This window comes from Aphelocoma coerulescens, unplaced genomic scaffold (genome assembly GCF_041296385.1).
Source record: "Aphelocoma coerulescens isolate FSJ_1873_10779 unplaced genomic scaffold, UR_Acoe_1.0 HiC_scaffold_56, whole genome shotgun sequence".
Classification (NCBI taxonomy): Eukaryota; Metazoa; Chordata; class Aves; order Passeriformes; family Corvidae; genus Aphelocoma; species Aphelocoma coerulescens.
In genome coordinates this window covers 453,739-480,193 of record NW_027183905.1, presented here as the reverse complement: position 1 = coordinate 480,193, position 26,455 = coordinate 453,739, and the positions used below count along the sequence as shown (strand labels likewise).

Here is a 26,455-nt window from a genome sequence, read left to right as displayed (position 1 = left end):
TGGACTGTGGGTGGGCTGTGGGCGGACTGTGGGCGGAGCAAAAGCTATAAAAGTGTAAGAGAAGACACGCCCACTCTCTTTCCCTTCCTCTCCAGCTTGCTAAGGCAGTGCTGGAGAAGCCTACCCCTTTCTAGGGGCTTTTAGAAATAAATTTCTTTTTGACCAGCCTAAACTGCAAGTTTATTTTTTTTTCTCTACCTGAGGTTCAGAGCTGTCTTAAGCCTAAAGCTCCTGAATCCCTGCGCTCCTGGGGCATATCTCTCGAGCCATCAGGATCCAAAATTTTTATATTTTGTTAGGTTTTTTTTTTTTTTGCAATTTTTCAATTTTTTTCTGTTTTAATAAATTGTTTTAATTTCTACAAAGAGTTGTCTCATTCCTCACAACTCTTTTGGGGGCTCTCCGGGATCCTATTTTTGCCCTAAAATCCAGGTATTTTGGTTAATTTTACTATTTTTGAATTTTTGCGATTTTTTTGGTTTTTTGGTTTTTCTCCTTGGATTTTCTGGGCTCCCACAAGGATTACTGCAGCAGAGAAAGGACACCTCCGGTGGAGAAAGACTTGTGGTAAGGCTTGAACCCTTCTTAAAGGGAACTTAGTTAAGGACTTACCCTTTTTAAGGGCTATTAGTTTTTGGGGAACCTCCGAGTGGAATTCCTTTTGTGAGAGAGTGTGTGGGGGGGTTGGCCGCCCCCAGTGTGTGTGTGAGTGTGCTTGAAAGGGTTCATTTTTAAGGGCACCACGAGGGATCACCCCTTTAGAGACACAGAGGGGAAGATCGAGTGTGGTGATCAGCCTTTCTGGGGGGAGGTTTCCACGTTTTAGGGGTGTGCGCAGCCCCAAATTCATTTTTATTAGTGTCTCAGTCTCCTCGGGTCTAGAACTGAGGAGAAACCTCATTTTAAACCCCTCTCTTTTTCTTTTCGCCGCGTGGTCAGCCGCCATTTTGAAATTTCGGGCTGCCGCGTGGTCGGCCGCCATTTTGAAATTTCGCGCCGCCGCGTGGTCGGCCGCCATTTTGAAATTTCGGGCTGCCGCGTGGTCGGCCGCCATTTTGAAATTTCGCGCCGCCGCGTGGTCGGCCGCCATTTTGAAATTTCGGGTTTCCACGTGGTCGGCCGCCATTTTGAAATTTCGGGCCGCCACGTGGTCGGCCGCCATTTTGTGTCCTTTTAATTTGAACTGCACCCCTTTTGCTGTTCTAAGTGCATGTGTGAACTTGTTTTAGCTGCACTCTTCTGGTCAGTGCTATCTAGCACCTTTATACTTCCTGTTAGTTTGGAGTGTTTGGGTTATTGGATTGTAGTTGTAATTTGCTTTATCTGCTTTAATCATAAGACACTACTTTGATATTTTGAATTACTGTTTGTGTTATTCATTATAATCTTTTTCCTTTAATTCGATTATAAATATTTTAAATTTATCTCTCCTTTGCTAATAAAGACAACTCTTGTTTCTTAAATTCTAAGTATATATGTATAAAACTATCTAAATTTCAGTTATACTTTAACCAATTTAAATATTCACTAATTATTCTTTTTATAATTAAAATTAATATTTTCTTGCAACATATTTGTTTCTCACCAGCCTACCATATTTAATTTTCCCACAGATTCGCCATCATTCATTCCCTTATATATCTACTAACCCTGCTTGCTTTTCTCTATATTAGTTGTATTGTATTTTATGCTTATAACTTTATTATCATTTTTTTAATTGTGATAGTGTATTGAATTTAGGTTATTTTGTAACATTATTTCCTTATGCAATATTTTAATTGTTTTATATAATACAATACTTTGGTTTATTTAATTAATTAAAAAAAAAAAAAAAAAAAAAAAAAAAAAAAGGAAATTTTTTTTCTTCTGCACTAGCTACTTGTTTGCTTCCCAGTAACAAAATGGGACAAGCAAATAGCAAAAAGAAAGACCTAATGAAGAAATACAAAATTTTCCCAGAGAGCCCGTTAGGGCAAATGCTCCTAAAGTGGGAAGAAAATCTTTTAACTAAAGAAAAAGACCAGTGTCAAATGATTAGGTACTGTGTTTTTAAGTGGCCAAAACATAGAATTAACAAAGATGGACTCAGATGGCCCAAGTATGGGTCTTCTGAAAAATGGCTTTGTGAGGCTTTGCATTCTTATGTACATTACAAAGCTCCAAAACATTCTGATGAATTAGACTATGCTAAAATTTGGTTAAATTATTGGCAAAAACAAAATGAAGACCAAAGCAAAAAATTAGAATTGGAAGAGGAAACTAAATCTAATTCAATTGGACTTAATAAAAATTCAAACCAAATTTTTTCCATTGCAGAAGAACACAAACAGAAAGAAAAACAAAAACCTAAATTAAATAAACCAAAGTGGGACCCCCTAGACTACCTTCCTCCAGTAACTCCTCCAGAAAGGAGGGTCCAAATTGAACAAGAAAGGGTCCTTCCTTCATCGAGCCACCCAATCGAAAGGGACTCAGAAAATGAGAATGAAAGTGAAAAAGAAAATTCTGTTCCTTCCTGCTCTCACAAAAAGACAACCAAACAAAGGATTTCTTCTAGCCAGGATGGCCCAGCATCTTGCACTAGAAAGAAATCATTTAAAACACCTGACTGTCCCACCTGCCTTAGCACTCCCCATGAGTCTAAAATTTTACCTCTTAGGGAGGTACCCATGGGAAATGCTCAAGGAGGAATTGGTTATGTAGTTGTACCTCTAGCTTCATCTGAGGTACGGGAATTTAAAAAAGAAATGAAAAGTCTGATGGCTGACCCAATTGGTCTAGCTGACCAATTTGATCAATTCCTCGGCCCTAATATTTATAATTGGGGAGAGATACAATCCATCCTTCACTCCTTATTCACCATTGAGGAAAGAAAATTGATTAGAGCTGCAGGAGTGACAGTCTGGGACAGAGAAAATAATTCTAATCAGGGCCCAATTGGAGAACAAAAATTACCACTGACAGACCCTGAATGGAACCCAAATTCAGAAGAGGGCAGGAGGAACATGAAAGACTACAGAAATTTAATTATAAAAGGGATTAGAGAAGCTGTTCCTCGAGTTAATAATATGAAAAAAGCATTTTGTGGGGAACAGGAAAAGGATGAGTCCCCAACAGCTTGGATGGCTCGGTTAAGGAATAACATTCAACTTTATTCTGTCATTGACTTAGACAGTGAGGGAGGCAAAACTATGCTAAAGGTACATTTTGTGCTTCACTCCTGGCCTGACATCAGGAAAAAATTGGAAAAATTGGAAAAATGGCCAGAGAGGGAACTAGATGAATTACTGGAGGAAGCCCAAAAAGTCTTTGTTAGGAGGGATGAAGAGAGGATGAAGGCTAAAAGCCGAATAATGAATAACAGTACTAATGCTCCAATCCACAACCCTCCTACACAAAGAACTTCCCAAAGGGGCATCCCACAACAGCAAACCCAAATCTGCTCTCAGCAACAGCCACAGGTTTGTGTTTGCAATAAACAACCTAACCCAATTGTTCAAAGACCTGAGAGGTTAATTTGCACATACTGTAATAAACCAGGCCACGGGCAGTGGTACTGTTTTAAAAAGCAGAGAGATCAAGGAGTCCTTCAAATGGAGGGACAAATTTTGAACAACTGAAGGGGTCAGGGGCTTTATTCTCTGGGGCAAAAACATCTTAAAGAGCCCTTGATAAAATTAGAAGCTGGACCCCAGAGACAACAAGTGGAGTTTTTAGTGGACACAGGTGCTGAAAGAACCTGTGTCACTAAAACACCTCCAGGATGTTTTATTTCTCAAGATACATTAGATATATATGGTGCTAATGGTGAAAGCTTTGCTGTTCCTGTAATTAAAAATGTAATCCTTTCCATACAAGGACGTACCCATACAGGGGATGTGCTATACCTACCTCAAGCTGGGATCAATCTTTTAGGACGTGACTTCCAAATACCTCTGAGGGTTGGGGTGGTACCGCAGGGTGGAAAAATGACCACTAAATTGTTTGTTTTATCTTTAGTAGATGAGCAACACATTGACCCGGTAGTGTGGGCCAAACCTGGCAACCGGGGAAAAATGGACATCACACCTCTAACAATTGAGTTGCTCCCAAATAGCCAGCCAGTACGTGTACCACAATATCCCCTCTCCAAGGACAAAAGAAAGGGCCTGAAGCCTGTTATCATGGACTTATTACAAGATGGAATTCTTGAGACCTGCAAATCCAGTTACAACACTCCAATTTTGGCTGTCCAGAAACCAGATAAGTCATTCCGGCTTGTACAAGATCTGCGTGAGGTCAATAAGAGAGTCCAAACCAGGTACCCACTGGTGCAGGACCCCTATACACTCCTGAGTCGGGTACCCCCAGCACATGCCTGGTTCTCTGTTATTGACCTTAAAGATGCTTTCTGGTCATGTCCTCTAGATTCTCATTGCAGAGACATCTTTGCATTTACCTGGGAGGATCCAGACACTGGACGGAGGCAGCAGCTGCGCTGGACTCGCCTGCCTCAAGGGTACACCGAGGCACCCACACTCTTTGGCCAAGCGCTAGAAGATTTGCTAAGTTCCTTTTCTCCACCCGAAGGGATTCAGGTAACTCAGTACGTAGATGACCTGCTCCTCTCTGGGGAACAGGAGTCTACGGTAAGAACTGCTACAATTCAGTTACTGAATTTTCTAGGGAGGAACGGGCTGAGGGTGTCAAAACCTAAATTACAATTTGTGCTACAAGAGGTGAAGTATTTGGGACATCTAATTGGCCATGGCACAAAAAAACTCAGTGCTGAAAGAGTAGAAGGAATCCTAAATCTACCACCTCCAACTTCAAAACGAGAAATCCGGCAATTATTAGGCCTATTTGGATACTGCAGACTGTGGATTGATCAGTATTCACAATCTGCCAAATTTTTATATGAAAAACTAATAGAAGAAGAACCTTTTAATTGGACTAATTCAGATACACAAAAATTACAAAATCTGAAAGAGAAATTAACAAAAGCACCTGTTTTAAGCCTTCCTTCACTAGAAAAACCCTTCGATCTGTTTGTTAATGTGGAGAAGGGAGTTGCCTATGGCGTCTTGACCCAGGAGTGGGGAGGAGTCAGGAAGCCGGTTGCTTTTCTTTCCAAATTACTAGATCCAGTGTCCAGAGGATGGCCCGTCTGCATCCAGTCCATCGCCGCAGCAGCTGTTCTGGTCTCGGAGAGTCAAAAACTCATTTTTGGTGGAGACTTGACAGTGCATACACCACACTCAATCAAAACCATTTTAGCTCACAGGGCTGCAGAGTGGTTAACTGACCCAAGAATAGTCAAATATGAAGCCATTCTCATGCACTCAGACCACCTGAGGTTAGTTGTGTGTACACACCAAAATCCAGCTCAATTTCTTTATGGGACCCCATCAGAAAAAGAAATTGAACACAATTGCATTGAGATAATTGACATCCAAACAAAAGTCAGAGAGGACCTGGTGGACTGTCCCCTCAATGAAGGGGAAATCCTCTTCATTGACGGGTCATCTCGAGTGGTGAATGGAAAGCGATGCTCTGGCTATTCAGTGGTCGATGGACACCAAATGTGTGTGCTAGAAAAGGGCAGATTGCCACCAACCTGGTCAGCCCAGGTCTGTGAGCTCTATGCCCTAGAAAAAGCACTCCACCGACTAGCAGGAAGCATCGGGACCATTTACACTGACTCCAGATACGCTTATGGCGTAGTCCACACCTTTGGAAAAATCTGGTCCGAAAGGGGGTTCCTAAACACCAAAGGGAAAGATATCCTACATAAGGAATTGATCCTAAAAATTCTAAAAGCACTGCAACTGCCTCAGGTGATCTCAGTGGTGCATATTCCAGGTCATCAATCGGGAACCACAAAAGAAGCTCGAGGGAACAACCTAGCAGACTTGGCAGCAAAAGAAGCAGCAGTGGAAGAAGAGGTAAAAGTGATGGAAGTAAACCAACTTCCAACTAACACCACCACATCTGACACTATTCCACAAACTAACATTTTACCCACGCCCATTTTTACTGATCAGGAAAAACAGAAATTAGTTTTAATTGGAGCTAATGAGGATTCTCAAGGTCGCTGGTACTTACCAGATAAACGCCAAATTTTAAACAAAAATTTAACCCGAGAAATTCTACAAAATATTCACCAAAGCAATCATTGGGGTTCAAAGGCTCTGGCGGATCACTATCTCAGAACCTTTGGATGCACTGGTGTTTATGAAATAGCCAACCAAATAACCCGGGACTGTGTAATCTGTCAAAAGGTTAACAAAAAGGTAATGAAAAAGAACACTGGCGGAGGAATTGAATTAGCAATCAGGCCTTTCCAAAACATTCAAATTGACTTTACAGAAATGCCTCCTGTCCAGAGGTGGAAATACCTATTGGTAATCGTTGATCACCTTACCCACTGGGTGGAAGCTATTCCAACTGTCAATGCAACAGCCCAGACAGTGAGTAAGGTGATCCTCGAGCAAATTATCCCCCGTTATGGGATAGTCCACCGCATAGATTCAGATCGAGGTACTCATTTTACCTCCCAAATTGTACAACAATTGGCTCAGCAATTAGGAACAAATTGGAGATTACACACCCCGTGGCATCCACAGAGCTCTGGGAGAGTGGAACGGATGAACCAGACAATCAAGAACACCCTCACAAAATTAATGCTGGAAACAAAATGGACCTGGGTAAAATGCCTTCCACTTGCTCTTCTTAGAATTAGGACACAGCCAAGATCTGATTTGGGTTGTTCACCATATGAGATGTTGTATGGATTACCCTACCTTGCTACACCACAAGAGTTGAATGTGAAAGAGTGTGGAAACTCCAATGTACAACAATATGTACAGATAATTGCCAAAAATCTAGAGTTGCTAAGGGAAAGAGGTTTTCTACCACAAACTCCCCCACTTGATTTTAATTTACATCACATCAATCCAGGTGACTGGGTGTTAATAAAATCCTGGAAAGAAAAGTCATTAACCCCATCCTGGGAAGGTCCATTTCAGGTCCAGCTAACCACTGAAACAGCTGTCCGGACATTTGAAAAGGGCTGGACGCATGTCAAGAGGGTGAAGGGTCCAGTAACACCACCAATTGAAGAGAAGAAACCTCCAGACAAACCATCAAACTAAACACCCTGTTTGAAAGCTCCACTCAGCATCCCTCACTCCAAGTTAATAAAATCCTGTACTCCCAGTTCTTCCCCAGTTATACCTCAGTAATAAGTGCTAGCTACAAGTTGTTAAACTAAGTTGAAAATATTTTGCTGTTAATTCTGTTCTTTGTTATTCCCTTTTACAGATTCTGCCTTCACACAACCTTATTGTCACATCAACTGTATAGTAAGGCTCCATTTGAAGCCAGCATTCTCTTCCAATAACAGTCCAATCAGACTCCAAAATTACGGGCACGATAACTCTAATCTTTGACAAGGCCAACCCTAAAATAACCATGAGTTTCCAGAAGCCTGAGGTCACTGAAGAACCATCTGAAGGTGAGATGCCTAAAGAAAGGACGAAAGAAGCAAAGATGACAACCCCCACCAGCAGAGGCAACCCAAATGCTGACAGCTCCTCTCGGGTATGCCTAAAGGGGAAAGTGAGCAACATCCTGCTACTGAGTGTCATCTGTCTCTGGGTCCTCTGGCCTCCCTTTACACAAGCAGCCGACAGCCGCTGTAACAGATGTTACAAGACTGTGTATCAGGCAGAAAGAGGCTCATTTCAAATTCGACACTTTTTCCGAGCACATACTTATGTTAATCCATCTTGTTACAACATAACAAGGTTGAGTATCTGCTCGGAAAAAGGTCACAAGTACTGGATTGGCAAAAACATTGGCACCCAAATACATAAGCAGAAGGGAGAGTGCCCCTCCCAAGACGATTGGCTCTGTTTCAATTTTAGATACATAACCAAGACAGAAGATTTGTTAAAAAGAAAGACCTATGACACTGACCTGATCCAAGAGGTGGTCATAGAAGAAAAGGAAAAACAAAAAGAAAACAATCCTTTGATGTCAAGGAAAAACTTGTTTATTGACCTGGCAGAAAGGATTGGACAACAGCTAAATTTAACAAATTGCTGGGTGTGCGGAGGAACTTTAGAATCGGAGAGTTGGCCTTGGCGGGGAGTCAGTCTTGGACCCCCCGATTTACTCCGACTGAGTAATCTCTCCCCCACAACCAGACATGACAATGAAACCTGGCTGCTAAGCAATACTGTTATTGGAGAAGAATGCATCTGGAGGAAAGGAAGAAAATTTTTAAAAGAAGTTGGTGAGACAATATGCAAAAGGTACCTGGTAACTGATGGGCAAAAACATTGGTGGATACCTCAAGAACCAGATGTATTCTGGTCTGCAGAAAAGGTTAAAAACAAAAATTGCATTTTGAATCCTGTTAAAAAACTCTGGCAGTGCTGGGATCAGGGAAATCCATATTCTGTCCTGCCACAAATTTCCAAGTACTGGATTACAGCAGCAAGTATACAACCCCACTTCTGGGAAGCACCACAAGACCTCTACTGGCCAAGGACAATGGTGGAAAAAAGCTTTAATTATTGTTGGACTTTCCCTTACAGGACTTATTTTTCTCCCTTGTTTAATCCCTTGTTTCATCCGTCTAATCACCACTGTCGTCCAAGGCATGCCACTGATCCAGGATCTTCAAGGACAACAGCAGCGTCCACCATTCGCTCAAAAGATTATGCATATCAATAATAGTAACAATAAGAAAACTAGAAAGGAGAGAAAAATTGCCCAGCAAGTGTGGGACAGTTTTAAAGAGCTTGAATCTATCCCTGAAGAGTTATCCACCTCCACTTAAATGCAAAGACCAAAGATGTGAACATAAGAGAAAAAGGGGGGACTTGTCATACATGAAATCCCTATTTGTGCTTGGTCTTTGCATATTAAGTGCTTTAATTAATTTGAGCTTAATATTTTTAAATTGAATGTTAAAATCAATCCATCAGTCCAGGTACACTAATCAAGTTTTTAATGGTCTTCCTGTGTTTACTGTATACCTTTACAAGTGTTTTAAGATGTGTTGGATGTATTTTTATGTTTTACTTGTATCTTGGTTTCAAGGCAGATTTTAAAAAAACCCCAGTTGCAACAAACAGCCCAGCCCCCCATAAGCACATGACCCTTATCTCAACTAATATCACCCCTCTGACCAGGAGGAGCCATTGGTGGACAGAGGTGGTCTGTCAAGGGGAAAACACCAACCGCCTTGAACCAGGGGGGTGGACTGTGGGTGGGCTGTGGGCGGACTGTGGGCGGAGCAAAAGCTATAAAAGTGTAAGAGAAGACACGCCCACTCTCTTTCCCTTCCTCTCCAGCTTGCTAAGGCAGTGCTGGAGAAGCCTACCCCTTTCTAGGGGCTTTTAGAAATAAATTTCTTTTTGACCAGCCTAAACTGCAAGTTTATTTTTTTTTCTCTACCTGAGGTTCAGAGCTGTCTTAAGCCTAAAGCTCCTGAATCCCTGCGCTCCTGGGGCATATCTCTCGAGCCATCAGGATCCAAAATTTTTATATTTTGTTAGGTTTTTTTTTTTTTTGCAATTTTTCAATTTTTTTCTGTTTTAATAAATTGTTTTAATTTCTACAAAGAGTTGTCTCATTCCTCACACCTTGTTTTTCCCCCAAACCAGGATTTGTCATTCCCAAGGCGTGGCCGGATGGAGGAGGAAAAGCCCCAGAGATCCCACATGAGGAGGGGCTGCAAACCCAGCCCAGGGAGCTGCAAGGAGGAAAGACCCCCCCTGTGCCAGGAAGGTGGCCAGAGATCCAGCTGGAGCTCGGAGCTGGGGGAGAAGCCTCAGGCCAGAGAGAAGCCCCACAAGTGCTTGGGATGTGGGAAGAGCTTTAGCCAGAGATCCAACCTGATCCGGCACCAGAGGATCCACACTGGGGAACGGCCCTATGAGTGTGGGAAATATGGGAAGAGCTTCAGCCAGAGCTCTGCCCTGGTCCAGCACCAGATGATCCACACTGGGGAACGTCCGTATGGCTGTGGGGAATGTGGGAAGAGCTTCAGCCGGAACTCTAACCTGATCCAGCACCAGATGATCCACACTGGGGAACGTCTGTATGAGTGCAGGGAATGTGGGAAGAGCTTCAGCCGGAGCTCTGACCTGATCCAGCACCAGATGATCCACACTGGGGAACGGCCCTACGAGTGTGGGGAATGTAGGAAGAGCTTCAGTCGGCGCTCCAGCCTGCACAGCCACCAGAAGATACACACTGGGGAACGGCCCTACAAATGCTTGGAATGTGGGAAGAACTTCAGCCAGAGCTCAAATCTCATCAAACACAGCAAGATCCACACTAGGGAATCGCCCTACAAGTGCTTGGAATGTGGGAAGAGCTTCATCCAGAGCTGCAATCTCATCAAACACAGCAAGATCCACACTAGGGAATCGCCCTACAAGTGCTTGGAATGTGGGAAGAGCTTCATCCAGAGCTGCAATCTCATCAAGCACTGCAAGATCCACACTGGGGAATTGCCCTATAAGTGCTTGGAATGTGGGAAGAGCTTCATCCGGAGCTCCAATCTCATCAAGCACCGCAAGATCCACACTGGGGAATCGCCCTACAAGTGCTTGGAATGTGGGAAGAGCTTCATCCGGAGCTCCAACCTCATCAAGCACCGCAAGATCCACACCAGGGAACAGGAACAGTGCTATGAGTGCTTGGAATGTGGGAAGAGCTTCTGCTGGAGCTCCCAGCTCATCATCCACCAGCGCATCCATACTGGGGAGAGGCCCTACGAGTGTCGTGAGTGTGGGAAGAGGTTTCGGAGCAGCTCCCATCTCCTCAAACATCAGCCAATACACACAGAGGAGAGGCCTTTCCGCTGCCCTGACTGTGGGAAGGGCTTCAAGCACAGCTCCACCCTCTTCAGCCACCGGCGCATCCACACAGGGGAGAGGCCCTACAAGTGTCTCCAGTGTGGGAAGAGGTTTCGGACCAGCTCACATTTCTTCCTACATCAGCCAGTACACACAGGGGAGAGGCCCTTCTGCTGTCCTGACTGCGGGAAACGTTTCAAGCAAAACTCATACCTTGTCATCCACCGATGCATCCACACAGGGGAGAGACCCTACGAGTGTCCCGAGTGTGGGAAGAGGTTTCGGAGCAGCTCACATCTCCTCCTCCATCAGCCAATACACACGGGGGAAAGGCCCTTCCGCTGCCCTGACTGTGGGAAGGGCTTCAAGCAAAACTCCCATCTCATCACCCACCAGCGCATCCACACCGGGGAAAGGCCCTACGAGTGTCCCGAGTGTGGGAAGAGCTTCTCTAGGAGTTCTCACTTGACCCAACACCAACAGAGGCACCACTAAGGGAAGCCCTGCGAGTGCCCCGAGTGCGGGAAGAGCTTCGTGTGCTGCTCCAGCTCCATCCCCCATGGGAGGATCAGCGTTGGATGATCCTCAGTGACCCACATTGGGCAGAGCCTTGGTGATCCATGGTCCCAGTAATCTGTGTAGGGGAGACACCTGGGTGGTGGGTTCCACATCTTCCTGGCTCCTCATGGACACCTCGATGATGAATGCAGGGGCAGGAACATCCATTGGGACACAGACTGATGTTGGCAATTCATTGGGGAGGGCGTATTTCTTGACTTTCAACCCCATAAAATCTCACCTTTTGTTTTCAGTTATTTCTTTTGATGGCATCAAGGAATTCTGGTTGGTCTTGGAGGTCTTTTCCAACTGAAATAATTCCATGATTCTAGTTTTCTCTGGCCCATGGGCGTTGTCTTGGGGATGTTTATTTATCCCCTGCCATTTCTGGGTTTTTTTTGTGTCCACGGTGGTCACTGGGCCCCCCTCCCATCCCCTGGCTCCGGGAGTATCACAGTGGGTGAGAGCTAGCCTGGGATTTCCTGCAAGAGTTGGGGGGAGGGATGGTTGTCTCTTCCAGTGGAGCAATCAGCTGGATGGCCATGCAGCCACAAGATACTGTTGCCTTGTGGTTTTTGCCTGTTTCTATTTGGTTTTTACCTTTGGCACTGTGACTGGCCTTACGGGCTTGCTTCTCTGGTTCTCTGCTGCTTGGGAGCCCAAAGCCAGCACGTTCCACATGGGGACCTGGGACGGGGAGCACCACGTCCCCTGCTAGGGGCTGCCCCCTCTGTGCTGCCTGACCCAGGCACCAGCCATAGCAGCTGAGCTACCCAGGGGAGCGATTCCCCGCTCAGCCCCTCTGTTCTCTGCCACTGCTTCAGGGCTTCTCACTACACTGTAACCGAATGCTCAGACACCCTGTGGCTTCGGGCATGGCCCCAGAGTTTCTGATACCTTTTGTTTTACAATCCCAGGTGTGCTGGCATCGTCCCTTCCAGCTTGCTGCTCCGAGGTTCCTGCTGCAGCCCATTTCACCATCCGGAGGGACACCAGGCCCGCCTGCCCCGGGAGGTTGTAAAGGAAGCCCCTTTTCCATCCCTCCTGCCAGCCCGGCCGCCATTACCGCGTGCAGGGGCGGCTGAGCTTGCGCCACAGCGTCCCCTGCAGGCGCGGGGAATCCCCGCAGCCGCCCTGCCCGGCTGGGAGCTGCCAGCGCCCCTGCCGGCCGCAAGAGGAGCTGCACCGAGGGGAACGGGCCTGTGGCTGGGAGAGGCTGGCACTGGGTTTGTGCTTCTGTTTGCTGTTGCTGCTGTTGTGTTTGTTTGGTTGCCTTGGTATTCATTTACAGGCTGGTAAAGAGCTGTTATTCTTTTTCTCATACCTTTGCCTGAAAGCACCTTAAAGTTACAATAATTCAGAGGGAAGGGAGTCATATTCTCCATTCCAAGGGAGGTTCCCTCCGTCCTTGGCAGACACCTGTCTTTCAAACCAAGACAGATTTTGGCACCCAATGTAGAGCCTGAGGGCATTGAGAGAAATGGGGAAAAAAGGAATAACAGTTTCTGGGTAGCCTACTTTTTTGTGTGTTGAATACAGAAACCTCATGAGGCAGCACCATGTGGTCTAGCCTACCCCAGTTCGGGTGGCATGTGGTCGTGGCTACATTTTTCCTATTTGCAGCTCCTTATCTAAACATGAATCCTAAGACTAAGGCTACTGTGGCTGTTATCCAATTTGCACAATGGGTCAATAAGGTGAGGAATTAATGGATTTTTAATTTTCTCTTGAAGGCAGACACATGGATACATGGCTATCACACACTTAAGTGTATGTTTTTGGGGTTGTGTAATAATGGCACCCATTGTGAGGAAGTAACACCGGGGAAAGTTTTCTCCCAACCCTTCACCCATTTCTTTGGGTCTACCCCAACAGCTTTCAAAGGGGTCAAATATTCTCTAGATGCTAACCATGTCATACAGTAGCTGGTATTGCTGATATGTCTATTCTATGTAGCATTCAGAGATATGGTGAGACTGCCATGGGTAACCACTCTAACATCTACCCCAGTGACTAGGGATGCTGCCCCAGAGCCTGACGCTGCCCCACAGCCTGACACTGCCCAACAGCACACATCAGAAATGAACCACCTGGATTGGATGGGTGTATTGGAGGAGAATATATGGGAGGTGCTGAGGGAAAACATTTCCCCAGCTGGTGGGAAACCCTCTCCCTGCCTCAAAGAGGGAGAGTCTGACAGTGCAGCAGTGGAACCCACAGATGTCACAACCATCCAGGCTCCAGCTGAACCACAAACACAGTCACAGCCAGCAGCAGTCACCCCTGTGCAGAGGAGGAAGTATAAGAACAAATCAGTGCACCCAGTTAATGATGATGGGGAACCGGGGCCCTTGCAACCAGCAGGAGAGCCAGAACCTGAAATCATCACCGAGTCCTTGTCATATGACATCCTCCGTAATCTGCAAAAAGACATTGTGCAACAAGGGCGCTAGGCTTACGTGACCTGGTTACTTTGGGTTTGGGACTTCATGGGTACAGGCATGCAACTGGATAGTGGTGAGGCAAGGTATTTGGGGTCCTTGACCCAGGATCAGATACTTGAATATCAGATATTGATCAGATATTCATGAGGGAGCCAGGGCCCCTTTCTCTCTGGGAGTGGCTTTTAATGAGTGTAAGAGAGAGGTTTGTTCACAGAGACAGAATGCGGGATCACCGTTGTAGAATGCCCTGGGAGACCATTGAGGAAGGGATCCAACAGCTGAGAGAAGTGACACTACTAGAGGAACTCTCTGGGAGGGACAGACAGCCACAATAATAACCCTGACAGGGTCAGGTGCACAGGGCAAGTAGAGTGGAACCTGGCAAATCTAGGGCCATCCCAATACACTACCTTCATTGCAACGATTAATGCTGAGGACAACTGATAGACAGTGGGTTCTGTTGTCAGCAGGCTCAGAGATTATGAGAGTATGGTCAGGCCCAGTGCAGGCTCACTTCTCTGCTTTGGTCAAGGACCTCAAAGTAGAGTTTAAAGATGAGATTAGGGAGGTGAGGAAGAACAGTTCCCATGTGGCACCAGTGCAAGACACAGGCCCCAACGTCAGAGCCCAGTGTCCCCCAGCTAGGCAGAGGGGGTACACCCCATGAGCTGAGCTGTGGTTCTTCCTTGGTGACCATGGGGAAGACATGAGAAGGTAGGATGGGAAACCCACTTCTGTCCTGGCAGCGCGGGTGTGTCAACTCAAGGAGGAAAACATTAGCTGAGGGAGTTCCGCTAAGGTGCAAGTAGCCTCAGCCTCCCGTAACCGAGCTGCCAGGTATTACAGAAGGGAGGATGATATGTCGGATCCCCTTGAAGGAACCTCTAGCATGTATGCCCAGGGAAAGAATGATAACCAGGGCTAGAGGGGCCCTGCCTCTAGCCAGGTAGATGCATGGAAGAATTGTGTCATTTGGACTCTGGATCTGTTGGCCTGGCACCTCAGAGCCACAAAAATATCAAGTGTTGGTTGATACTGGTGCATAGTGCACCCTAATGCCATCAGGACCTGCGGGTGCAGAATCCATTTCTATTGCTGGGGTGATGGGGAGATTGCAGCAGTTGACCCTGTTGGAAGCTGAGGTGAGCTTGACTGGGAAGGAGTGGCAGAAACATCTTATCATGAATGGTCCAGAGACCCCATGCATTCTGAGCATAGACTTCCTCCAGAGTGGGTATTTCAAAGACCCAGAAGGACTCAGGTGGGCTTTTGGAATAGCTGCTGTGGAGGCAGAGGGCATTAGGCAATTGAACACCTTGCCTGGATTATCAGAAAATCCGTCTGCAGTTGAACTTCTGAACGTGGAGGAAAAATGAGTACCAATGGCCGCCTCGACAGTGCACCGCTGGCAGTATCAGATGAATCGAGATGCCATGATCCCCATCCACAAGACAGTTCACGAGCTGGAGAGTCAAGGGGTGATCAGCAAGGCCCATTCACCCTTCATCAAGCATTTTTCTCCATTCCTCTGGCAGCAGAGTGCAGGCCTCAGTTTGCCTTCACCTGGAGGGGCGTGCAGTACACCTGGAACCGACTGCCCCAGGGGTGGAAGCACAGTCCCACCATCTGCCATGGACTGATCCAGGCTGCACTGGAAGAGGGTGAGGCTCCAGAACATCTGCAGTACATTGATGACATCATTGTGTGGGGGAGCACCGCAGCAGGAGTGTTTGAGAAAGGAGAGAAAACCATCCAAATTCTGGAAGCTGGCTTTGCCATCAAAAAGAGCAAAGTTAAGGGACCTGCCCGAGAGATCTAGTTCCTGGGAGTAAAGTGGCAAGATGGACGGCGTCAGATTCCCACCAAGGTCATCAATAAGATCACAGCAATGTCTCCACCAACCAACAAGAAGGAAACACAAGCTTTCCTAGGCACCATAGGCTTTTGGAGAATGCACATTCCCAAGTACAGCCAGATTGTGAACCCTCTCTACCTGGTGACCTGCAAGAACAATTTCCATTGGGGCCCTGAACAGCAACAAGCTTTTGCTCACATCAAGCAGGAAATCGTGCATGCTGTAGCCCTTGGCCCAGTCAGGACAGGACCAGAGGTGAAGAACGTGCTCTATTCTGCAGCCGGGAACAAGGGTCTGTCCTGGAGCCTTTGGCAGAAGGTGCCTGGTGAGACTCGGGGCTGACCACTGGGATTCTGGAGCTTACGTTACAGATGGTCTGAAGCCAACTACACCCCAACAGCGAAGGAAATCTTGGCAGCCTGTGAAAGAGTCCAAGCCGCCTCAGAGGTAATCGGCACTGAAGCACAGCTCCTTCTGGCATCCCGACTACTGGTGCTGGGGTGGATGTTGAAAGGAAAAGTTCCCTCTACCCACCACGCCACCAATGCCACATGGAGCAAATGGATTGCTCTCATCACACAGCACGCCTGTATTGGGAACCTGAATCACCCTGGGATCTTGGAAATAACTGCAAATTGGCCCGAAGGTGAAAATTTTGGTCTGACTGATGAAGAGGAGCAGGAACAGGTGACCTGTGCTGAGGAAGCTCCACCGTACAACCAACTGCCACAAGAAGAAACATGCCATGCTCTTTTCACCAATGGTTCCTGTTGCATCGTAGGGACAAACCAAAAATGGAAAGCAGCCATATGGAGCCCCACATGACAGGTCACAGAAGATACTGAAGGAGAGGGTGGATCGAGCTAACTTGCTGAACTCAAAGCCATCCAGTTGGCATTGCCAGAAGAGAGAAGTGGCTAAAGCTCTACCTGTACACCAATTTGTGGATGGTAGCCAATGCTCTGTGGGCTTGGCTGGAAAGGTGGAAAAAAGCCAACTGACAGCAAGACCAACCTGGGCTGCTCCCAGATTGGCAAAGACTGCCACTCAAGTAGAGAAGCTACCCGTGAAAGTCCGTCACGTGGACGCCCATGTCCCCAGGAGTTGGGCTAATGGGGAACACCGAAACAACAATCAGGTAGATCAGGCTGCAGAAATAGAGGTGTCACTGATAGATTTGGACTGGCAACACAAGGGAAAGTTGTTCCTAGCTCGATAGGCTTATGATGGCTCAGGTCATCAGGGCAGAGATGCCACCTATAGGTGGGCATGAGACTGAGGGGTGGATCTAACTGTGGACAGTATCTCCCACGTGATCCATGATTGTGAAACATGCGCTGCGATCAAGCAGGCCAAGCGGGTGAAGCCCCTGTGGTACGGTGGGCGATGGTCCAAATACAAGTCTGGGGAGGCCTGGCAGATTGATTACATCACACTGCCTCAAACCCGCCAAGGCAAGCGCTATGTGCTCACAGTGGTAGAAGCCACCACAGGATGGCTGGAGACCTACCCTTTGCCTCATGCTACTGCCCGGAACACCATCCTGGGCCTCGAAAAGCAAGTCCTTTGGAGGCATGGTACCCCTGAGAGAACTGAATCTGACAATGGGACTCATTTTAAGAGTAGCCTTATAAACACCTGGGCTAGAGAACATGGCATTGAGTGGGTGTATCACATCCCTTACCATGCACCAGCAGCTGGGAAGGTTGAGCGGTGTAATGGATTGCTTAAAACCACCTTGAAGGCACTTGGTGGAGGGACTTTCAAATGTATTTAGCAAAGGCCACATCGTTAGTTAACACCCTTAACACCCGAAGCTCCACCGACAGAGCAGGCCTTGCCCAATCTGAACCCGTGTCCAACAGACGGGGATAAGGTTCCAGTGGTACACATGAAAGGTATGCTGGGAAAAACTGTTCGGATTAATTCTGCCTGAAGCAAAGACACCCCCCCCCCCTTCCCCCCGTGGGGTTGTCTTCGCTCAGGGACCAGGATGCACCTGGTGGGTGATGCAAAAGGATGGAGAGACCCGATGCATACCTCAAGGGGACCTTAGTTTGGGGTGAATTGTCCATGACACTGTGCCTGTATTCATATCTGCAGGTATATATGTATATAATTAAGATAATGTATGTATGTCTAGAGTTCAAGAGTCTAAGTTTGATGTAGAATGGTGGTATGGGAAAAAAACTGGGGTGGATAATGTTTTGGGTTTGGTTTTTTCAGTGAATTTTTCCCCATTCTGCTACCTGGAATAAGGACAATGTGTTGCCTGAGGGCCAAATGGGGGCAAGTAGGAGACAAAAGATGTAGCTGGGTGTCGCAACATTCCATTGAAATGGCCTGGGCTGGGGGTGGGTTGCAGGTGATACTGAGGGGAAAAAAAGGTGAAGGGGCTACCCTGGAGGTTTTGGCTGGGTTTTGGGCAGTCCAGTTTCTGGGTTTGGGGGAGGAAGGAGCTGTTTGCCCGTTTCCCTGCTGCCTGGCCTTTTGGAGCTCAGAACGAGCGCGTGTGGTGCCAAAACATTGGGACTGGCTCCTGTTGGACCCTCTGCCCAAGGTGCATTGCCGCGGCCACTCCTGTGTATTGGACTCCAGGATCCCAGTCTGCTGCTGTTTTCCTGCACTGTAAATCTGCTTAATTTTTTTGTTTGTTTCCTGGCCATTTGGGGGAGATCCGGAGCCAGTGCATGGGTTGTCCCCGTGTGGGCCACCTCTGTGCAGCAGCCTGGCAAGCATGACCAGCTGCTGCCCGTGATGCCCCGTCTCGGCCAAGCCGCCAGTGCCGTGTGCTCCCCGAGCTCGCTTCGGAGCGCCCCCTGCAGCTGCGGGGGAACCATCGCACCTGCCCTGCTCACTGGGAGTCTCCAGCGCCCCTGCTGGCTGCGAGCGGAACTGCACCCAAGGGGAAAGTGCTTAAAGAGCGGGAAGAGACTGTTTTCTGGGGTTTTTCTTTTGTTTGTTGTTGCTGCCATTGTTTGTTTGCCTTGTCAGACATACTAGTACACAACTGTTATGTCTTTTCCCATATCTTTGCCTCGTAATTTCAAGGTTATAATAATTTGGTGGAAAGGGGGTCATATTTTCCATTCCAAGAGAGGTTCCCTCCTTCTTTGGCAGACAAATCAGGACACCTTGGCACTGGCAGCCCCATCCCTTGCCCTGCTCCCCCTCCCACATTCCATCCCAGCTGGCGGAGCCTTGGAACTGCCTTGGGGGCCATGGGCCTGCTTTGGGGGCTGTGCCCCGAGCCAGGGCCCCTTCCCAGTGCTTCCAGTCTGCCCATCCAGCCTGGAGCAGCCAGCGAGAGCTTCCACTGGGACGGCAGAGAGGTGCTGCTGGGGGGTCCCACCTCCTCTTGGTTTGGTTTGTTCTCTCCAACCTGGGGAGAAACTATTTTTGAGGCTTCTGCCTACCCCTGGAGGGATCCTGCTCTTCTCTCCCTTCTCTCGAGTACTTTTCAATTTTTTTTCCTAACTGCATTCCCCCTTTGCTTGGCACTCATGGGACTGTGTCTCCTCTCTGCCTCCCTGAAGGAGAAGAGGAAGGTGGAAGAAGCTGGAATGTGCCCATCACCCTGCCTCAGGTGGGCTTGCATGGGCTTGGCAGTGCTGGACCCCATGACTTTTAGAAATATTTTCCAGCCTCAACAATTCCACGGTTCTTGCAATGCCACCTGATTTTTTTCCATCGCAAATCAGCACATTGCACAGAGGGGATCAAAGATGGAGCCGCTTCTTTGCACAACCCAAATTTTGGGTTGGTTTGGCTTTTTTTATTTTTAGAGGTGTCTTGTTTGGGAGCCTTTTGATTCTTGGAAAAACCATGGCTCAACTCAAGCTAGCACAGGCTCCTCGATGGGTCCCATTCCTTGAGAGGAACAACTTTTCCCTGGTTTCCTTCGGCAGAAGCTGTGTCAGGTTTCAGTTTTGCCCGTCTGGCCCTGCCGGGCGCTGGGGGCGGATCTGTGGAGCTCCCCAACCTGAGGCCAGGCTGGGCCGGGCCAGCGACCCCTGCCCAGGCTCCGAGGGTCCAGCCAGCGGGGTTGGGGCCAGCCGAACCTCCTGCCGATCCCAGCATGGAGATTATTTATGCCAACCTGGATCTCGGTCCCCAGGAGCGCTGCAGGAAGCAGCTGTTGCGCCCCGAGCAGGGCAGTGAGTGTGGGGTGGGTTTGGGAGGGGGCTTTGGGGGGGCTGTGGCTGTGCAAAGCTCTGGGTCCTGCAGGGAGGGAAAGGGGCTGGGAGGTGGGATAAGATCCCGACTGTGGTTTGGGATCCCGGCGGAGGGTTTGGGTTTGAATTTCTTGGATGCACCAGGCACCGCTTCACTCCACGGTTTAATTAAATGGGATTAATTGCTCAAGTTAATTCATTCCCTGGGATTCTTCCCCATGGGATGCCTCCCTCAGGATTCCTCCCCCGGGATCCTCCCCCGAGGATGCCTCCTCTGCGATTCCTTCCCAGGATTCCTCCCCCTGGGAACGAATTGGGCTCACATTCACACTTGCTGCCGCGGGGTTAAACACTGGCGGTTCTTCCACCGCCCTCCTCCTCCTCCCTCCTGTGCAGCCGCTTCAGCTCAGCCCTGCCAGGATCAAAGCTCGGCTTTGCAGCATGAATTTTAAGCCCTGACATCGCCCAGCACGGCCCTTTGAGCCTCATCCCTGGTGGAGAGGCTGACCTGGGAAAATGAGCTCCACACCAAACATGATTTCCAGGGGCTGGTTCTTTGAAAGGGTCCGTGCTTGGAGTAAAAGCCCCAGATCTGCCGCAATTCCGCTGCTCGAAGGAGAGCTGGGATGCTGAACGGCTGCCGGTGCCTTTAGATACCCTGATCCGAGTCTGGATGCTCCTGGTCCATCTTCTCTGCACTTGTGGTGGTTCCTGCTTTGTTTCTTTCTGCTGCTCCTTGTGCCCTGTGCTTTTTCCTGCTGACTCCATTTTCGGTTTCCCTATGGAGAAAAGCAGCAGAAGAATCAGAACTGTTTCGGTTGGCAAAGAGCTTGAAGATCACAAAGCCTAACCACTAATTAAACATTTTAATTCCTGCCACGGAGTAATTCTGCTGGGAAAAACCTACCAATGCTTGAACCTTGGGGGCTGCTGTTGTGGTGAGCCCTGGTTCCTGCCATGGTGTCCTGGACCCAGTTGGACAAAGAGTCCAATGGTTTGATTCCTCTGAAGTCCAGGAACCATAAAATGGCTGCATGCCCCAATATGGCTGCCCTCAGGCAGCTTGGCGGGAAAATCCGTTGGCCCTGGCGGGAAAGACATGCAGACTTGTACATCTGTAATGGCCGCCGCACTCTCCTCCCTGGCTGACATCATCGATTCCCTACTGGCCCTCATTCACTCTCCCCGCCTACCCCCACTCCCCATTAGCTGCGTTGTACATGTCCCCGCCTTTGTTACACCCGCCACATGCAGTGTCATTGGTTGTGTTATGTTCTCTGCACCCTGAGCAGAGGGGTATAAAACCCCCTGTCAGAGGTTATTTGGGGCTCTTCTTGGCTCTGCTCAGTTCTTCTCCAGGAAACCCATTCTTGCTCCCCTGAGAAATGTCCCCTCACCTGCTTCTTCTCTCGTCACACCTTACCCACCAGTGACTGAAGCGAGCCTAGCTTAGACCTTGCTCAGCCTCCTGCGTCCTGTCGGTACCCATCCTCTGTGGCTGCTGCTGGCTAGGTGACTGCCTGGTGTTGACCCCCTGAGCTAGCCACTTGGTCCTTGTTGAGGCAGGTTGCTGGGCTCTGAGCTGCCCAAATCTGCAGAGTTTCAACTTGCTGGGTGTGGGGCTGGGTGATCTCCCATCGCCTTTGTCCCCTGCAGCGCCAGGATGTCCTTGATGGCGCCATGTGGCACTCGGGGCCAGCGGGACCGGGAATCTCCTGCTCGGAGTGGCCGTGGTGGCGCTGGGCTGCTCATGTGAGCGCAGCCATGGGGACACGGGGACAGCCCTGACAGTGGGGAGGGGTCCCAGGGGTTTGTGTGTGGGAAAATCTCTCAGCTGTGGCACGGACAGGGTTTGAGAGGCCGGGGCTGAGGTCAGGGTCACACAGCACCTGGATAAAATGAGCCCCATGCCCAGTGCTGGCACCCCCAGCACCCCCAAACCATCCTGGGCAGGCGGGAGGGAGACTCCAATGTCTGCTGGTTCTTGGGGAGACCCCTTAGAGGGGCAGAGCTGGGGAAAATCCCCCCAAATAAATGCCTGTGAGCTGTTCCTGCACAGCGAGTGCCCGTGGTGAGCAAGGGTGCTGAGCAGCCCCTCACCCTAGGGTCAGGTCCCTCTAGGCTGAACAGCTCGGGAGTCACAGATCGAGGGGCGGGGTTGGGCAGAGGCTTCAGGGCTCTGTGGACCTCCAATGTGATGGCACTTGAGACACGGTGACACCTTGGCAGGGCTGGAGGGGCCACATCCTGTCACCAGTGCAAAGCCACATCTGGGTGGGGTAGCTCTGAGCAGGGGTGGGAGCTCAGGGATGCTGGCCCGGCCCCCAAAAGGAGCTGGGGTCTGCTCTGTGTTCGGACTCTGAGGTCTGTTCTCACCTCTCACAAGCTGCTCAGGCCAAGGTTTGGAGTGAGCTGGGTTGAGGGAAGGGAATGTCAGAATCCACCCTGGGGCTGCACGCAGGTGGATCTTGGTGAGCACTGTGCTGAGGGAGCCAGGTCCTGTTCCCTGCTCAGCCTTCCTTCCCTTGTAGTTCTCCACCAGCAGTGGAGTGGAAAGCCCAGGAAGCAGAAAAAACGGGAGGGTAGGAGATGGCAACAGCCTGGAGAATTTCGTCTTGGAGCTCAGGGAAATTCTCTGCCCATTACAGCAGCCAGGTAACAGCCCTGAGGCACCTCCGCTCCAAAAACTTTCCCAAAATCTCATGGCATGCCCAGATCAGAGCGCCAACCAGTTCACAGTTCAGGGTGTCCCCAGGGAGCAAACGGGAATGAAACAAATGGGAATGAAACACTGGTGGTTCTCTGGGTGTGCAAGGGACGAGATGGCAACGTGGTGACCTGAGCTGGCTCTGATCCTGTTTTCCAGGGGCTGAGGGATGCAGGATCTGCCCCCAGAGCTGGACGCTGGGAAGGATCAAGTGCTACTGGGTCTCCCCTGGATACAGCCCTTGGAGCAGGAGCCGGGAGGACTGCAGGGATCGGGGGCCACGCTGCTGCTGCTGCGAGATCGGGATGAGCTGGTGAAGGGAATGATGGGGGTAAGAAGGTGGGAAGGACATGGGGCTGCCCCTGGTGGCACTCGGGAAGGGAGAGGGGATTCCCAGAATCCTGGGCTCAGCATCCCCCTCCCCCACCATGTCCAAGCACCCCTGGGTGCCTGTGGCAGAGCATGGGGAACACTGTTGGGGCTCAGTCCTGGGATGAGGACAGAGCCTGTTTTGGGGTGACCGTCCATGGCCTGTGAGCATCACCATTTCTCCTTCCCCGAGGCAGGAATTCCTACATGAAACCCTGCAGAAACCCACGCTCTCCTTCTGGGTCGGGCTCTGGGTGCCCGTGGCTGGGATGGGCTGGACGTGGGTGAATAGCTCCCGCCAGGACCGTGATCGGGGAGTGCCAGGGGCAGCGCTGGGGGCCAAGGGAAGGCAGCCCAGTGTCCCCCAAGTGATCCCCCAGGGGTGACCCGGACTCCCTCCTGCACCTGAAGATTACAGCTGGACCTCAGGGAGAGACCTGGACTCTGTGGGATGATCAGAGGCAGCACCATCACCCCGGAGAACTGCGACTTGGATTCGCAGTGGATCTGCCGGAGAGAAGCCACCGAACTCTGACCCAGAGGATGGGAGAGATGCTCAGGCGAGATGTAGGAGTGTAAGAGATGATCCGAAGATGCCTCATCTGCCTCATGATCATCTCCAAGGACAGAGACTCAACACAGGAGTCCTGGCCTGGCTGAGGTGGGATGTCTGCCAAGTGTTGCCTGCAGGTGTGCCCGCTGGGAACTGGTACGCATTCCTGAAACTAGTGCAGGTCACAATGGACTGCGCTATTCTTGCTACCGCGGTGGGAAGGACTGCGCTGAAGCGGAAAGGAATGAGCTGTCCTGTACACCTGTCCTGTACACCTGTCCTGTGCCTCTTTTCCAAAGCAACAGGCCCCATAACAACGGCTGTATATTTCCCCACCTCTTGGCCAGTTGCCCCTCGCTTCTGAAAAGGACTATAAAGGGACTTTCTGAAATAACTGAGCTCGAGATCTCCCCATGGAAAGAAGATGAATCTATTGGCGGAAGGCCACGAGGAGTTAGTCTCATCCGTTGGTAGCTATTCCCCCCTTTTCTTCCTCTCTACTCTTTTACTTTGTTTTTCTTTCTCTCTCTCTCTCTCTTCTCTATCACATTACCGTGTTGTGGGCACTTAATAAAGGTGCACTGTTCTGATTAAAACTGAAATCCCTTGTGTCCTTTTGCACTCTGAGATCTATAAACGAGCCATCACGACCCCTGCTTACATTAGCAGATCGTGACATTAAACTGGCGTCACAGACAGGACTTCTGACAGACAGAAGGGGTTGCAAGGTTGTGTGTAGTCTGGGAAGGATGTTTCACTCCAGCCGCACCTAGCCTGACACCCTGAAAAGGGTGAGCAGTGTCTAGAAAGCAAGGGGGGTGACTCGAATTTCCCACAAACTGCACACGCCTGGGTGAAAAGCACCCCATACTCAGCAAAGGCTCTGTCTTCAGATTTTTCACAAAAAAGATCTCTTAGTGTAAAAGGGGGAACTGTGTTTTTTGCTGGGTGCGTGTGAATTTGGACTGCTCGGTGTAGTGAAGAGACAACCATAAGTAACTTAAGGAGTACCTCCCAGGCAGATTTGGTCTCTTCACCCACCCAGGGAAGCAAAGGGAGACACAGCGAAGCTGTGTGTGTGTCGCAGTGTGTAATTAACCCTGTAGTGGTTTTGATCCCTTCATAAAATGACTGAAAACCCCAGTGCAAAAGATAAAGCTGCATTTTATGCTCTGCTAGCAAAACACAATGCCCAGCCCTCTCCAGGAGGGGAAGCATGGGCTCAAAATAACTGGTTTAATTTGGAGAGTGTGACTGATAGAATATGTTCTTTACAACATGAAACAAAGTTTAAATTTGGCTGAAATAAAACCATAATCTGTTCCGTTTTAGGGGCATGCCTTACGGCAGCTATAGATCATCGCTTAAAGCGATGTACTGAGGAGAAAGCAATCATAGAGTCCCTTCAAAACCTAGTGGAAATTTTACAGAAACAATTAGATGAAGAAAGGAATGAAAATCATTTGCTGTGGGCTGCTTTAAAAGAGGAATATTTTAAGAATTGAAAGAATGCTGACTCACCAAAAGAGACAGAGGAAAAGGAAACTTCTCACATTAACCAAATATACTCCCAGAAAGAACTAGTGCTAGTGAAAAATTGTGGGGAAAACTGCTGCCCTCGTATGAGACCTCTGAATAAAACAGAATATAATTATATCAATTATGAAGATTTTGAACCGCATATCACCACTAAACAAATACCATACACTGCTACTGAATTGGTTAAGTTAAAAAAGGAGCATGGGCGGCTCCCCCACGAATCTGAGATGGAATATGTCTTCCAAGTGTCTCTCACTGGAGGAGATGAAATTCAATTAACTGAACAGGAGGCCAGTGGATATTGGGGACATGGAGTTTTCTTAACAACAGGAGACAAACGTAACACATGGTCGCTGACTCAGTGTGCAGCTTTCTGTGCCGGGGAACTCAGTCCTTTAGAAAGGGGAGACCCTTTCGCTATAGTTGGTACCCCCGATCAACTTCTAGAAAGTGTCCACAAAGCCGCCTGTCTGCAAATGATCCCTGAAAGGAAGTTAACTCCTGGATATGAATCCCCGATGCAATTACCTGTGAAGCCCGAACTGATGACCCCTTTAATTTGAGGCCTTCCAGAATCACTCAATTGTCCTTCAAAAAACCATAGCTGCTGTAGGTTCTGTAGAGAGGTTGGATGGATTCCTTGGAAACTCAAGCGACCAAACTGGATCTACTGATCCTGGGTTTACTCCATATTCAACCCCCTCTCAGCCACCAGGTTCACAATCAAATTCACCTGCCGGTGATTGCAAAGTTTGGACATGGAGTGAGGTTGCAGAAGATCTGATTAATTACAGTAGATAATATGGACCTATAAAAATCCCAGAGGAAAAATCAGACAAAACAAAAGGTGTCAGGTACATTAGGGCTCCTCATAGTGAAAAGCCAGAGAATGTAAAACAGATCCCTAACTGTCAGCATTGGTGGTTATTAGGTATCAAAAAGGGGGTCCCCAGAGATGTGATGGATGGCTTACCCCTTGATAAATTGAGTAAGGTAGTGTCTAACTGGCACTGCCGAAAACCCATTCTACCGAATCCGTCGCTTCAACCCAGTGCACCCCTCCTCCCTCAGAATCTGGGCAGTGAGTCAAACCCACTTCTCCCTCAAAGTCTGGCCAATGAGCCAAAACAGATTCTTCGTCAAAACCAGGTGTAGAGGGATTCCTTGTGGAACAGGAGCATATGATACCCTTGGAAAAATTGGACAACCCAGGGTTGCTGAGGAAAAACCCCTGAACTGGCCCCTGGCTGCAGGCAAGCCTGGAAGACAGGCAGCCTTGAAAGTCCTTGGCAAAGTTATACACTGGTCGGCTCCCCCACGGATTAGAGGCCGTCTAGAGGGACTGGGCATGAATCTTTGCAAAAGTAGATATAAGCTTGTATAGGTAAACAATAAAGCA

At 48.8% G+C, this 26,455-nt stretch overlaps 1 protein-coding gene across 1 annotated transcript; it reads left to right on the top strand.

The window, feature by feature from the left end:
* The first annotated feature begins 317 nt into the window (after positions 1-317).
* LOC138101864 (zinc finger protein 271-like) lies at positions 318-24,119 on the top strand. Its single transcript, XM_068999620.1, has 4 exons — positions 318-567; positions 9,657-16,851; positions 22,755-22,926; positions 23,162-24,119. The coding sequence occupies exon 2, from the start codon at positions 9,684-9,686 to the stop codon at positions 11,349-11,351; it is 1,668 nt and encodes a 555-aa protein (XP_068855721.1). The 5' UTR covers positions 318-567; positions 9,657-9,683; the 3' UTR covers positions 11,352-16,851; positions 22,755-22,926; positions 23,162-24,119.
* Positions 24,120-26,455: the final 2,336 nt, after the last annotated feature.